This window comes from Dromiciops gliroides, chromosome 5 (assembly GCF_019393635.1).
Source record: "Dromiciops gliroides isolate mDroGli1 chromosome 5, mDroGli1.pri, whole genome shotgun sequence".
Lineage (NCBI taxonomy): Eukaryota > Metazoa > Chordata > Mammalia > Microbiotheria > Microbiotheriidae > Dromiciops > Dromiciops gliroides.
This window is the reverse complement of record NC_057865.1, coordinates 254976571-254992156: the sequence shown is the minus strand read 5'-3', so window position 1 is coordinate 254992156 and position 15586 is coordinate 254976571. Positions and strand designations below refer to the sequence as shown.

Here is a 15586-nt window from a genome sequence, read left to right as displayed (position 1 = left end):
TTCTCGGAAACTTATTTCCTTTAGAAAGTTTCCTAGAGCACTCTAAAGTTAAGTAACTTGCTTAGGGACACTGCTAATATGTGTGAGAGGTTGGATTTGAAATTAGGTTGTCAGAGCCTTAATGTTGTCTCTCTATTAGCTATGACATCCTGCCTTTTCAGAATAAAAATGCAGTCATCTTTTTTCAAAATAGTATAATGTAATGGAAATGCTTGTTTTATTCCATAAATTAAAAATAAAAAAGAATAAATAGCAAAAAAGAATAGCTTTAGCAGTGTCTGGATTACTTCAGGAAGTGGCTTGCTCCCTTAATATGCCAGAGTTAAACTCTACTTCCATGAACTAATTTGTTATCTTGAAATATAGAACCTGATGCTCTAGTTTCATAGACTGGCATTTCAGTTCAGTAGGCTCTATATATTTCAGCAGTTATTTACACAGCAGTGTCACATTGGCCTCTAAGAAGAAAGTGAAGTCTGGAGGGAGTCTTTACAGGGATCACATCTCTCTTAGAGTCAGAAATTATTTAAACTTCTTAAACTTTAGTCTATGATTTTTAAAAATTGATAATTGAATTTCAATATACTTATTTCCTTTTAAACCATATATATTTTATAAATTTAAAAGCATTGTTCTGAGATGCTTATAGGCTTGACCAGATTGCCAAAGGGGTTTATCACTCTCTCTCTCTCTCTCTCTCTCTCTCTCTCTCTCTCTCTCTCTCTCTCTCTCTCTCACACACACACACACACACACACACACACACACACACACGGTTAAAAACCCTTACTCTGTCATCAAGGAGAATTAAATGTTGTAATAATGGTCAAGTACTTCAAAGAGGAAAGGAAGAAATACAAGTTCAAGTCAGAGGGGATGTTTCACCTTTCTCAGAAAATTAGAACAGAGAAGAGTAACACAGAAAAGGAAGGGAGGAAGAACCACTGAATATTAGCATCTAAACCATAAATATGAGACTCTTCTTATAGAAGGGTATCAGGATTTGGAACATCTTGGAAGGGAGCAGTTCCAGATGTCCCTAGGGTGAATGGATGATACAGATCAACAGATTTCACAGGCAAGAGATTATTCAGTAATGGACAGAGGAAAGGGGAGATGAGTAGCAGTAACTTTTTGACATGCTGTAGTGGGGAAGCTTTTTGTGAATCTGACACAGTTCATGAGACATAATTCTTCTAACTTCTCTGAGCATATATGCTCAGGATAAGACAGAGGGCCTGGGAAGACTTGTTAAACCCAAAGAACAAAGGATAAATAGAAAAAAATAGCATAATATGACAGAATCACTCTTAGTGATCCATATGGGGGGAAATGATACCATGAGCATGGATGTAGAATGCTAAGAATTCAGAAAAGATAGAAAAAAGCCACCTGAAGACCTTAAGGGCATAAGTGGAGTTTTTAATCACTTTCACTGATTGATAGCAATAACAATTACTACAATTTTTATTGTGCCTTAAGGTTTTCAATGCTTTATAAATGTTATCTTATTTTAACCTCATAACAATCCTTGGATGTAGGTGATCTTATCATTCTCATTTTCTAGTTGAGTCAGAGAGGTTAAAGGATGTCTAGATTTGAACTTAGGTTTTTGTGACCCCAGAAACAGCCCTTTAACCATTTCACCACCTAGCTTGAGTGGTAGGACATAAGAACAGAAAGGTGGATTTAAAGAATGAACATTTGACAAAGATAGATTTTAAGGATAGGATTTTATATTTCTGAACAGTATTTTAAACTATACAAAGGCTGGATTTTTGACCAAGGCTGGAGTTCATCTAAAAAGAGCCAGTTAAAAAAAATGAACTTATTAACTGTGAAACTGACAAATATGATCAAGAGACCTTTAAAATAAAACTTGTTGAATGACTTGATTCTAGGTATGGTTATTAATGAGTCAATACCATATAGTATGCTTTTTACCCTCTGCTCTTTAACGTTTTTATCAATACCAACATTTTTATCAAGTGTCATTCTGGATGATATTTAATAAGAAAGGATCATATATTTGGAGGTGGAAGGAACTTTAGAGGCCACCTAGTCCAACCCCTTCATTTTACAGATCAAGAAAATGAGGTCCAGAAGTTAAGTGACCTGCCCAAAGTCACGCAGGTGGCAAGCAGAAGGGCTGGAATTTGAACAAAAGTCTTCAGATTCCAAAATCACTACTCTTTCCACTGAACTGTGTTGTCTCTGGTGGTAAAAATGCAGAGAAAACTTGAGGAATCATGAAAGGGAGCTTGAAGGAGTTCCTTCTTGAATATGAATTCAGTGAAGTAGGATTTAAAGCCATCAACCTCTCAATAAGTGATGACAGGTGGTAGGGACTTACTATCTGGGGGACTTAGTTACATAGGAGAACTATCACCAGGCTCCAAGTAATAGGCCAAAGGCATAATTTCTATCCATATACCATTGGGTAACACTTTATCTTATTAAGTTTCATAGTTCATATATGTAAACTAATAATCACACTGCTTTGCTTATATGGATAATAGGATTTAGGGAAACAAAAGACTTTAAAGATTATTTAGTATAATCCCTTCATCTAGTAACTGAGGTACAGAGAGATAAAGTGATTGGCCAAGGCCAATGAATAGCTGACTAGATTCTAACTCAGGTCTTTTGATTCTAGCACTCTTTCCACTAAGTTGCCCTTTAGGAGGATGAAATGAGTAAGGGATGGGGACCAGATTTATGATTTCCTTGAGATAAGGAACTCTCAAATGAGGAAATTACATCTAACTAGTGCAGGTTAACATTTTATCTACAACCCATATATAGTCTTAGAGAGTTTCCTAAGACATTAACATGTCAAATGATTTGCCCAAGGTGATAGCCAGCATGTACCAGAGACAGGACTCAAAAACAAGTCTTCTGATTTAGAAGCTAGCTTTTCATTTATTATATTATACTACCACTCATGAAAGGAGATAGAATATGTAATTCACTTTGTAAACCACGCAATTCTACATACATATAAACACATTATTGTACTGGGGGAAGGGAGTTGATCAGGTGAATAACCCTCCAGTCAAACTAGTATGCATAAGTTTTTCCCCTTTGGGGAGTGGGTGAACTCATTGGTACCTTGTTGAGAAGACAGAGGAAGGCTTCTTTTGGGTTTTAGTGACTAAATCTGCCCCTAAAATTACTAGCAAGGGTTGTGGGAATTATGATCTCATTTTGGAGGAGTCACCCTTCTATGTTGTCCTATAAAAGGGGCCAAGACTTCTGTGATTGTTTTCTTCTTTTGTCCTTATCCTGTTCAGTAGAAGAGATGTATTCTGGCCTTAGGGAAGCCTACTCTTCTTCACAGTCTTCTATACATCTACCTTATCATCTATTCATGTCTACCTTCGGGCAGAAGCACATGGGATTTACATGAATAAATTATAACTTTTCTGAGCCTATGACTAGAGGCTGGGCACTTTTTAATGGATTTTCCAAGCCCAAGAGATGGCAGAAGTTGGGGCAAAGAAAGAGTTCTCAGAGAAGCAAAAGGCAAAAGTAGACATGTGGCAAGAGAGAAAGGCTCATGGATAATGTTTCTAATTCCTAAACTTCTGTTCAGAAGAAGATGGATTTTGGTTTCATAGGTAATATTATAATATAATTTAGCTTTCTAAGTAAGAGGGAAGATTTCTTGGTCAATGTTACCCTTGTAGATTGCTTTGAGAGTAGCCCAAGGTTTGTGGGGTCAGGGATAGGGAGAGAAAGGGAAAAAGCCCTGGACCTTGCTACCCTTTGCTATTACAATTAGTTATTTGGAGGGTACATATTTAATGGGAAAAGGATTGCCTAAAAATTCCAAGCTGTTTGTTGTCTAGGTGAATGGGAAAGTTCAAATCACAGTGGAAAAATACAAGTCTTGAACATTTTTGTATGACCCTATGAAAGATCTGGGGATTCACCAGAACGGCATCATATTAGTATGATGGCATCCATGAGTTCAGTTCCTTCTAAAGGTGATTTTTACGGATGATTCATGACGTTTTTTTTGCTTCTGTTCATTCATGGACTCCTGGAGTCTTTGAATAGTGTATGTATTTTCTGTAGGGGAAAATAAAGGCTGTCCAAATGCATTTGTTACCTTGAATGCTCGTATTGGAGCTGAGACTCCTTTTACCACACTTGTGGAAACATAGACTTAACTTAATTTGGAGATTTTCCCAGAAAGTGATGAAAGAGAGGAAAGGAGAGGAGAGGAGAGATAAAATTTTCCCAGGATAAATGCTGGGTGGGGAAAAATCAACCAAGACAGAAAATGATCTTTTCAGGTTAGCCCCTGAAAACATTTTGTCTGAATTAACCAGAGATTTAGAGTTCCCTGGGCCATGGGTTATATTATTATCAAGGGAGAAAGAGAATGTTTAGATCTCTTATTGCAGGGCATGAGATAGTCTGCCAATAAAAGTACAATAGGGTTGGCAAGGGGCAACAAGGAACAGAAAAGGTTAGGCTCACCTGAAGCACATAGAGGAGAAAATTTTCTGTTGTCAACCCTTTGTCATAAGGACAGTAGGAGACACACATGTCCATGTTAATATACAGTGGCCTTACCTAGATAGGTTTTTAACTGAGATAAAATTGAGTTAATAATTTTGAAATTGAAGATATTATGAGCTTGGGACTTGTTCTTGTCCATTTGGAAAATCAGGCAGAGATATTAAAGTAAAACTATAGATCTATAGATAAAACCATAGATAAAGTAAAACCATATAAAACACATATATGTAGATGTACACAGCTATCTTTATATATATATGTATATATAATAAATTATAATTTTTCAAAATGTGATATCAAATTCAACTGGGAATTAAGGGGAGAACATTATTTTTTTCTCTGACATTCTATCATAAAAGGATTGAACACGCTATTCTCTGAGACAAGCAAAAGTTTAAGAAATTTTCCATGTGTTTCTTTGTAACCAGATGGTGCAGTGGATAGAGTACTGGATCTATATTCAGGAAGCCCTGAGTTGAAATCCTGTCCCAGCCACTTAGTAGTTATGTGACCTTGGCCAAGTCACTTAAATTATGTGCTTCAATTTCCTCATTGGTAAAATGGGAAATAATAACAGCACTTTCCCCCAGAGTTTTTGTGAGGATAACATAAGAAAAAAGTTATTAAGCACTTTGTACACCTCAAAATCTGATATGTATTAGTTAATACTTTTGTTGTTGTTAATACAATATTAATTATCATTATAATACCGAATGGAGCAATAGAGACTAAAGAGTCAATATAGAACAGATATTAAATGCTTTGAAAAAACTGAAAATAATATTTATATATATGTATGTATATATATATGTGTGTGTGTGTGTATGTATGCATGTATGTATTTATATAGCCTGTTCTGATACTTGACAATGTTGAGAAATGATATAATATTCATCTGAGTTCATTTGCAACATACTTAAAAAAAATTTATCCAATAGATATTTCATCTAATTTCACTTTATCTTTTTGGTTTTTACTGTGTGATTCTACTTGTTGTTCTAGATTGTTCTAGCACTGGATGTTCTGAAGAAGTCACTGAGTCTTAATTCTATATCCTCAATGATTACACTACATAATAAATACAATAGCTCTCACTTCAATAGCATTTTAAGGTGTGTAATTTGTTTTCCTCACCACAGCCCTATACTGTAGGTCATTAAAGTCTTATTATCCCATTTTACAGGTCATTAAACTGAGACTGGGAAAGGCTATATTATGGAACTAGATAATGTTTCTTTGAACTCCTTGGGATAAAGGTTTTAAATTTTTTATTTTGTGTAGAAAATCTTATTTTAAGATCTTAAAATCATAATATTAACTATTATATTAAATATTATTCATGCCCATGTTATTCCTAGGACCATATTAAGTATATTCTTATGGAACTGGATTTATCATTTAAGGCCACTATAATACATTAACACTGAGTAAATTACTTTTTCAGGTGAAGAAAATATTACTAGTTGCCCATGCAGAAAAATAATAGAGATTTCAGAGTTACTAACTTTCAGCTAGGTAGCTCTATAGACATTAGGTTCATAGTCTTATTTTTTCTAAATCTAAGCCAAGAGTCAAAAAAGATGATATTAACAATGATAAATAATCCTATATATTTGATTCCCACCAGTTTTATTATATTCTATGTCAAATCAATAGTACATGAAAGAATATAGAAATATTTTCAAATAATTGTTTGCATTTAACATTTACTTTACTAAGTAAATTAGAAATACTTTAAAACTCTAGTTCTTTTGAATAAAAACAAAAATTTCAAAATTTGGCAAATAAGAATTTATCATTTGTACTATGCATTAGAAAAATTTGTGAGTAGAAACAGATGTTATGAAATTAATATCTGAGAATATAGCTATCATTAACAAAAGAATGTTCTGTTCTCTCTTCCATATATTTGTTAATTCTTAAAACAATAATGGTATTATTAAGTGAAAAATGAAGATGTGTTGACTATAGCACTATAAACCCGTCTCCTTTGATAAAAATCTATCCTAGCTTTTTAAGTCCTCCTACACTCTGATCTTCAATGAAAAATCTTGCAACACATAGTTGAAAATCCATAGGAAAGCAATGCTATAATCCTAGGGGAAACCAATACACAAACACATCACGTGAATTTTACTCTCAAAGAAGAAAAAAAATCAATCTACAACCTCTGTTCATTTGCAGAAAAATGTCTGGAAAAGAATGTTAAAGAGGTTAGTTACTTGGGTTCAATTACAAAGCTAAAAAACTACTAGTTCTATAGTTTCCTGCACCTGCATAATTAATGTTTGCAAAGAACAAGCTGAAAATCATTTTGGTATATTAACTTTCACCAAAAAAAAAAAGATATGAGAAATCAAAGAGATGTCATTTGAAAAACATTGATGGTGAAACTTACTTTTGTTATTAGATAAATTCCTATTAATGCAATATAACAAATGAACATATTAAGAAGAAAGCTAAGAAATCTCAACTGAATTCTACTGTAGCCATGTTTTAAGAACATTTTACAACTAAAGAAGATTTAACAAATGTACCTACATGGTTTTATGTTTGGGAAGCGGTTCTTTGCCCTATTCCAAGGCAAGTCAGCATCAGTAGAGGAAAGATCCTGGAGAAATTTAGGGAGCTCCTGTGGAATGTAATTAATGAAAAGTTTCCATTTATTTCATAAAAAGAAAACAAGAGGTCAGCAAATGCCTATATAACAGTAGCTCCTATCTTAAATGCCATTTCCATAATGCCATCCACATAAAAGAAGGGTCTCTTATGTTCTCAAACTATCTATCTGTATTGCTGAAAACATTCCCCAAACATGCCATCTTTCCTTTTAATCCAAGTCATATTGTTAGCAGTAGAGACAAAGCTTCAACAATCACTGTCAGGTTGAACAATATAAGCTTATGTGAACTTTCACCTTAAAGATTCTGGCTAAAGTTAGACTATCACCTTCTGTGAGGTTGTTGGTAGTCTTCATGAAGTCATGTGATTAAGTACGGATGTTAGCAAGTCAGTCTTCATTATGAATAATGCCCTTTTCTACCCCTATAGCCAAAGAGAACATTATTCCATAGCCTGGTGATTACTAAGTATTTTATCAGATAGAGACAACTGACAATTATTTAATACTCTAATGTCCACTTAATGGGAGGGAAGGCAGTTGGTGATTTATTTTTGTTTTTTCTCCCAAGGCAGTCTGATTTCATGCCTGTTCAGTGGTAATACCATTGGTCAGTTGGAGAAGTTGGCAAAGGTTAAAGAGTTTTTCTGGGTTTCTGTTAAATAGACATTGCCATAGAAAAGTATGTTTTTTAGTGATTTCAGCAAGAATGTTGAATTGGAGCATCAGTTTTACCACTGGTTTTCAGTAAAAAGTAATGACATTTTCTCAGGACCTGCTTTAGTAACTATAACATAAGAATAAAACAAAAAAAAAAACACCCTGAGAAAGTAGAGGTCTCCAAAACCTGTGAAATTTGTAGATAAAATATATTATGTTCATAATTGAATAGTAAAAAATATTTAAGAATTTTCATAGTTTGTTCCATTGCTAGCATACGAATCTCTTTACCATTAGAGGAGGTCATTAATTAGCTTTCTTCTAATTCAGATTTTTAAAAATTCTTCCAATGAAACAGCTAATATTTCTGAACCTTGCATTGATTTACCTAGGGGGTTGTTGTCCTTTAACATCATTATAATTATTTACCATTTGTACTCACAGAATCCTGCCCTTTTTGATATTTTCACAGTGAGATTCATTTATTCAACACTTACTGAGCCCCTACTGTGTCTAAGGTACAAGAAGTAAAGGGAAAACAAATATAATTGATATGTGGTTTTGGGACAAAAGGAACTTAAAATCTAGTAGAAGTGAGTAGTTGCACACAAATAACTAAAGTAGATTGTGTTAGTTGATGTACGTGGTAAAATAGACAAAGTATTCTGCTACTTCAAATGTTGGAGATCTTACTCCTGGCTAAGAGGATCAAGAAAACAGCATCAACTTGGACTAGGTTTTGCTGGATGGTTACAGCAGGTCAAATAGTGTAGAAAAATGAATGGACAAAGAAAGAAGTTAGGAAACTGTGAGATGAGATGATGGAACATCAAGTTTTCTAGGTTGATTATAATATAAAGGGTGGATTCAAGTTAGATTGTACAGGGACATGATTTCCAAGAATGAAATTAAGTAGAGAAATACAGGCCCAGTGAAAATTTTGAGCAGAGGAGTGAAATGATAATATTTACCATAATAAGCACTCCCATCTATTTAGTAGTTTGGGATTTACAAAATGTTAGCCTTACAATAGCCCTGTTAGGTATATTATATAAGTATCTCATTTTACAGATAAGAAACCTGAGTTTCAGAGAGGTTTAATGATGTGCCCATGTTCAGATAGCTGGTAGGTGTTAGAGCTATGAGTAAGCATTTCAAAATGAATCAAAAAATACATGATTTGCTTTATAATTTGAAGGAAGCATTTCAAAATGAATCCAAAACTATTAAAACTAAATTGACTTACTAGCTGTGTGACCCTGGGCAAGTCACTTAAACCTCATTGCCCAGCAAAAAACCAACAACAAAAAAAAACAAAAACCAAAACAAGACAAAACGACAACAACAACAACAACAACAACAAACACAAACAAAAAAACTAAATTAAGTGATTTTTCCCTTTTTTTCTTTATTTATGCATGGGAAGATTATGTTGGAAGTAGTATGAAGAAAAAAAGAGAATGGAAGCAGGTAGACTTGTTGGGAAGCTATCACAATGGTCCAGGAAAGGTGATGCAAGAGCTTGAACTTACATTTCAAGTGAAAGTGAAGAACAAAGGAAAGATGAAAAAGAAATGATGAACTTAATTCAAGGACCCAGAAATTGATTGTATATATGGAGTAAGAGGAGGAGTCAAAGTGAACTTTAAGGTTTGAACAGCAATCTTCTGGTAGAGATGAAGCCAGAAACTCAGAGAAAGGTTAGCAGTGGAGTTCATCTTCAGAGTCTTAGCTATAGGACATTAAGGAAACACTAAGGGAGTGAATATGCCGTAGCATCAAATCTTTAGTGTATGCTAAGTTAATAAAGCTTAAAACTATAGTAAAAGTTTGGGAACACACTTTATATAGAGAAAGAAGAGGGCTAAGGATAGATCCCAGTGGGGGATTGTGATGTTAGGAGGAAGATAAACTAGGCAAGGAGACAGAGAAGGAAATAATCAGTGAGGTAGGAGAAGAATCAGAAAGTAGAGTTGTATGGATATCAATGCCAAGGAAAATATCAAGCTTATGGGGGTAGAAGATGAAAGAAAAGGTTGGCTTTTTCCTCCCCCGCCCCCTTTGTTTTTGTTATTGTTGTTCTTGTTGTTTTAGGAACTGGAGTATCTGACTCCATGAAAGAGCTACTACCCAAAACAGGAAAGAATAGGATTAAGATATTGCAGTCATTCTAACTTGGCTAATTGTGTATTATCAGAATCCCAAATAGGGTCAAAAATCAATGCTAAAACAAAATAAAGGATAAAGAAGAAGAGATAAATTTGTGCAATTACAGCAGTTCCAGCCCAATGTATTTAAAAAATACCCTAAAAACTAATGACAATGAAAAATGAGAAATGGGAAAATACTTTTAATTTTCATTGCCATTATTTATTACAGAAATTTAGCAACTGGAAAATGGTTCACACCAAGGAAGAAGAAAAAATTCTAGATGATGCCAACATGTGGAGGTGATACTTTGCTCTCAGAGGTTGTACCAAATGATTGTAGGTTCTACTAAAATGGAAAGGGGTTTTTGTTTGTTTGTTTTTTGGGTGAGGCAATTGGGGTTAAATGACTTGCCTAGGGTCATACAGCTAGTATGTATTAAGTGTCTGAGGCTGCATTTGAACTCAGGTCCTCTTGACTTCAGGGCCAGTTTCTATCCACTGTGCCACCTAGCTGCCCCCAAATGGAAAGTTTTAAATGTAGGTAATGAGTAAGAAATGGTTTGTTGGGGTTTTTTTGTCCATGGACTAGTTTAACTATTCATGGAGAGGCTCATCAAGTGACCCTGGCAATCCATGAAAGATATGGAAATAAACCTCAGTCCAGTGTGGGTTCCACCTGATTCTGTGTAATTTCAGCAAAAGTGGGTCAGAGGGTGCCAAGAATCACACAATTTTAGACCACCCATAAGCAATAATTTAACTATTACTAAAGTGCAGGTCTGACCATGTCAATCCTCTGTTCAGTAAACTTCACTGTCTTCTCTTTGCATTTAGGATTAAGGAAAATTCCTCAATTTGGCATTCAAAGATCTTAACAATCTGGCTCCAGCCTATCTTTACCAGGCTGATCATACAACAATGCTGTTCAGTCAATTTTAGTCATTATTACTTTTCATGAGCCCATTTGGAGTTTTCTTGGCAAAGTTACTGGAGTGGTTTACCATTTCCTCCTCCAGCTCATTTACAGATGAGGAACTGAATCAAACAGGGATAGGTGAGTGACCCAGGGTCACACAGCTAGTGTCTGAGGCTGGATGTGAATTCAGGAATATGAGTCTTGGTGCTCTATGCACTATAGTGACACCTAGCTGCCCCTTGATTACACATTATCCCCTTATTGTTCACACCACACTCCCAACAAACTTCTATTTGCTGTTCTTCATACACAGTGTTCCATTTCCTACCTCCATGGGGGGGGAGGGTTTCCTATAACTGTAATGTTCTCATTCCTTACTTCATCCTTTTAGAATTCTTAGCTCCCTTTAAGGGTTAGTGCAAAAGTCATTTTACTTCAGAAGCCTATCCTAGTTCCCCCATTTGTTAGGGTCCCTCTCCTTGCAATTATTCCCAGTAAATTACTGTGTATTTATTTTGTATACACAAAAAAACCCGTTTGCCTTGTGCCTACTATTAATTTATCTCTATTTTTGTACAGTTTGGTCACTGAAAGAAGGAGAGGAATGTAGGGTATGGGGGGCATAATAGGTGAAAAAGATTGCTTTTTTCCTGTTGTATTTACCAATTTATGTGTATGTTATCTTCCCAATTAAAGTGTAAACTCTTTGAAGGAAATAACTGTTTTTGTTTTTTTCTTCGTCTAATCAACATATAGCATGTAGTACAGCACCACCTGGCACCACATCATCATCATCGTCGTCATCATCGTCATCATCATCACTGACATTTATATAATACCTACTATGTGCTAAACATTATTATCTCATTTGATACAAAATCCTGCAAGGTAGGTGCTATTACCCCTACTTTATAGATTGAGGGGGAAGCTAAATGGTGCAGTGGATAGGGCACTAACCCTGAAGTTAGGAGGCAAGACCCAGATGGCTCTGGAGGAGAGAGTGAGGTTGGTGACCTTACACAGCTCTCCCTTACTAAATTTCAATTCTGGTCAAGTCATGACATCACCCTGAAGTCATGATCCTCTTCAAGAAATGAAGGACAAGCAACAATTTAACAGATTAGGAAACCGAGACAAGCAGAGGTTAAGTGACTTGCTCAGGGTCAAACACCTAATTTTTGAGGGCTTATTTGAATTCAGGTTTTCCTGACTCCAGGCCAAGTATACTATACACTGCAGCACCTAGCTGTCCCATAGCAAGGACTTTAAAAATTGCTTGTAGATTGATATATCTCCCTAGTAGTATTTAAGATTCTTCACAAAGGGGACTGTCTCACTTTTGTATTAATATCTTTAGCACCACCATGGTTCTTGGAATATAATAATAATAAAAGCTAAAATGTATCTAGAATTTAATGATTTTCAAAGAGCTTTACATGTTATCTCACTTGATTTTATATGTGCTTAATGAATGCATGTTTATTGACGAATTGATTGCTGGTATTTTTAATGTTTGGTCTTTGCCCCAAAACTAGAGGTTATGAAAAAAATTGCTGCTACATGGAAGGATTGCATAAAAGTTCCCCTTGGAGAGGTGAAAACAAGTTGTTTCAATGTATGCCCAAAGGTAATATGAAACCATTGTGGTGTGACCTACTTGGCCTTCTAAGTTTACAGTGCTCACAGTAAGGTCAAGGAGATAGTCCAATGTGACATTTACCATTGGCATTTTGCAGAGAATGAAGAATGTTTTAAAAAAAATATGTGACACTACCAGGGCAGAGCCAAGATGGCGGATGAAAGGCAGTGAACTCCTGAACTCATGACACCATCACTCCAAAAAACATCCAAATAACACCATAGGAAAACGTCCAGGGGAGCAAAACTCACAGAAGAATGTGCTGAAATCATCATCTAACCAAGAACGGCATGGAAGGTCAGAAGGAGGGAGCTGCTGTGCTGATACAGGAGTCGAGCCCAACCCCACAGTCACCCTGACACAGATCCAGTCCCAGGAAGGGCCTCAGCAGAGAAGCAGACCCCCAGAGCCTCTGAATCAGCTGAAGCACCAGTGTCATCTGGAACTAAGCTCACAGTCTGGTGAGAGGGCAGGGGGGAGACTACAGGGGTCTATGATGGTGCTAAGGCAGAACTTGGATTTTACACCCCTGCTGAGAACCAGGAGGTAGGCTTGAGTAGCAGTGGCCCAGGTCGGGGAGGGGCACAGGCTTGTTGGAGCTAACAACTACGACACACAAATCTGATTGATTAGCAAATTGGTCTGGGGTAATCCAAGGACAAGGGAGCAGGCCGGGCGAAGGAAGAAGCTGATTCTCCTTAAATCCTACCACCTGGAACTTAAGCTTGGGATACTGCAGCCTGGAAACAGTGCCCCACTATAAGGAGCTAAAAGTCAAGTAAAAGAAAGGAAAGATGAGCCGACAGAGAAAGGTGAGGACCATAGAAAGTTTCTTCAGTAACAAGGAAGACCGAGGTGCACCCTCAGAAGAAGATGTCAACATCAGGGCCCCTATATATATAAAGCTTCCAAGAAAAATTTGAATTGGTCTCAGGCCATAGAGGTGCTCAAAAAGGACTTGGAAGATAAAGTTAGAGAGGTAGAGGAAAAAATGGAAAGAGAAATGAGGGTGATGCAGGAAAGACATGAGAAAAAAGTCAACAGCTTGAAAAGTCAAATTGGCCAAATGGAAAAGGAGGTACAAAAGCTCTCTGATGAAAATAATTGTCTAAGAATGAGGATTGAACAAATGGAAGCCAGTGACTTTATGAGAAACCAAGACACAATAAAGCAAATCCAAATGAATAAAAAAATAGAGGGCAATGTGAAATATTGGGAAAAACTGCTGACCTGGAAAATAGGTCCAGGAGAGATAATTTGAAAATTATTGGTCTACCTGAAAAACCATGATCAAGGAAAGAGCTTAGACACCATCTTCCAAGATATTCTCAGGGATAATTGCCCTGAAATTCTAGAAGAAGAAGAAGCTAAAATAGAATTTGAAAGAATCCACCGATCACCTCCAGAAAGAGATCCCAAAAGGAAAACTCCTAGGATTATTATAGCCAAATTCCAGAGCTCTCAAGTCAAGGAGAAAATATTGCAAGCTGCCAAAAAAGAAAGAATTCAAGTACTGTGGAGCCCCAGTCAGGATAGTGCAAGATCTAGCAGCTTCTACATTAAAGGACTGGAGGGCATGGAATATGATATTGCAAAGGCCAAAAGAAATGGGATTACAACCAAGAATCATCTACCCAACAAACCTCATCATAATCTTTCAGAGGAAAAAATGGGACTTTAATGAAAAAGAAGACTTTCAGATATTTGTGAAAAGACCTGAACTGAATGGCAAATTTGACTTTTAAATACAAGACTCCAGATAACCATAAAAAATTGGAGCTGGGAAACATACCTGGGGTCGTACAGTGGGCGACTGTCTGTGTCTGAGGCAAAGTTTTGGCTGGGATCCCCCTGTGTCCAGGGGTGATGCTTTGTCCACTGTGTCACTTAGCTAGGTGATGACATCTTTGGGGTTGGATTGAGCAGTGAGGGGAATTCACTGGGGGAGGGGGAGGGGCAGAGGTGAAGTCCTACATGAAAGAAACAGGAAAAGGCTTATGGAGTGGGGGAAGAGATGGGAGAGGAGCAGGGCAATAAATGAATTTTACACTTATCAGAAAAAGCTCTAGGACCTTAAATTCATCAGAGCGGCTTCAAAGAGGGACTAACATACATACCCAACTGGGTGGAGTAATCTGTTTAATCTGGGCAGTAAATGAGCCTAACAGTCATCAGAATTGGCTCAAAGACCTCAATCTCATTAGAATTGGCTCAAGGATGGAATGATGTACACACTCAATTGGGTGGAGTAATCTCTATAACCCTGCAGGAAAATAGGAGGGGAAGGGGATAAAGAGAGAGGGGCAAAAGAAGGAAGGGCAGAGTGGGGGAGGGGACAGACAGAAGCAAATCCCTTTTGAAGAGTGATAGGATGAAAGAAGATGGATAATAGAATAAATATCATGGGGAAGGGAATAGGATGGAAGGGAAACAGTTAACAATAGTAATCATGAAAAAGAGAAAAATGGGGAAAATTATACAAAAATATTTATAGCAACTCTTGGTAGAGGCTAAGAATTGAGAATCAAGGGAATGTCCATCAATTGAGGAATGATGGAAAAAGCTGTGCTATATGATTGTAGTAGAATGGTCTTGTGCTACAGGAAATGACAAACAGGATGATCTCTGAAAAACCTAGAAAGACTAATGAACATCGATGTATAGTGAAGTGAGCAGAGCTGGGAGGACATTGTGCATAGTGACAACAGTATTGTTCAATGAGCAATTGTGAATGATTTAACTACTTTCAGCAGTGCAATGATCCAAGACAATCCCAAGGAACTAATGAGGAAGCTTACTATGCACCACTATAGAAAGAACTGTTAAAAAGAACACTTGTGGATTGTACATATATAACCTGGTTGAGATCTTGTGGAGGGGGGAGGAAAGGGAGGGAGGGAGAAAAATTTGGAACTCTAAATCTTATGAAAATGAATGTTGAAAAGTACCCTGATATGTAACTGGAAAATAAAATAAATGTTTGTTGCTAAGAAAAAAAAATATGTGACAAATTTTAAATGATCTTTCAAATTAAGTCAACATATATTTTGATACTACTTCAGTGGGAAGAG

The 15586-nt window shown here is 36.3% G+C and overlaps 1 protein-coding gene across 1 annotated transcript in view; it reads right to left on the bottom strand.

The window, feature by feature from the left end:
• The window catches only part of PTPRQ (protein tyrosine phosphatase receptor type Q), a 287252-nt gene that overhangs the window by 22511 nt on the left and 249155 nt on the right, over positions 1-15586 (bottom strand). The window contains 1 exon segment of the mRNA XM_043967695.1: positions 7072-7162. Coding sequence (XP_043823630.1) covers positions 7072-7162 — 91 coding nt within the window.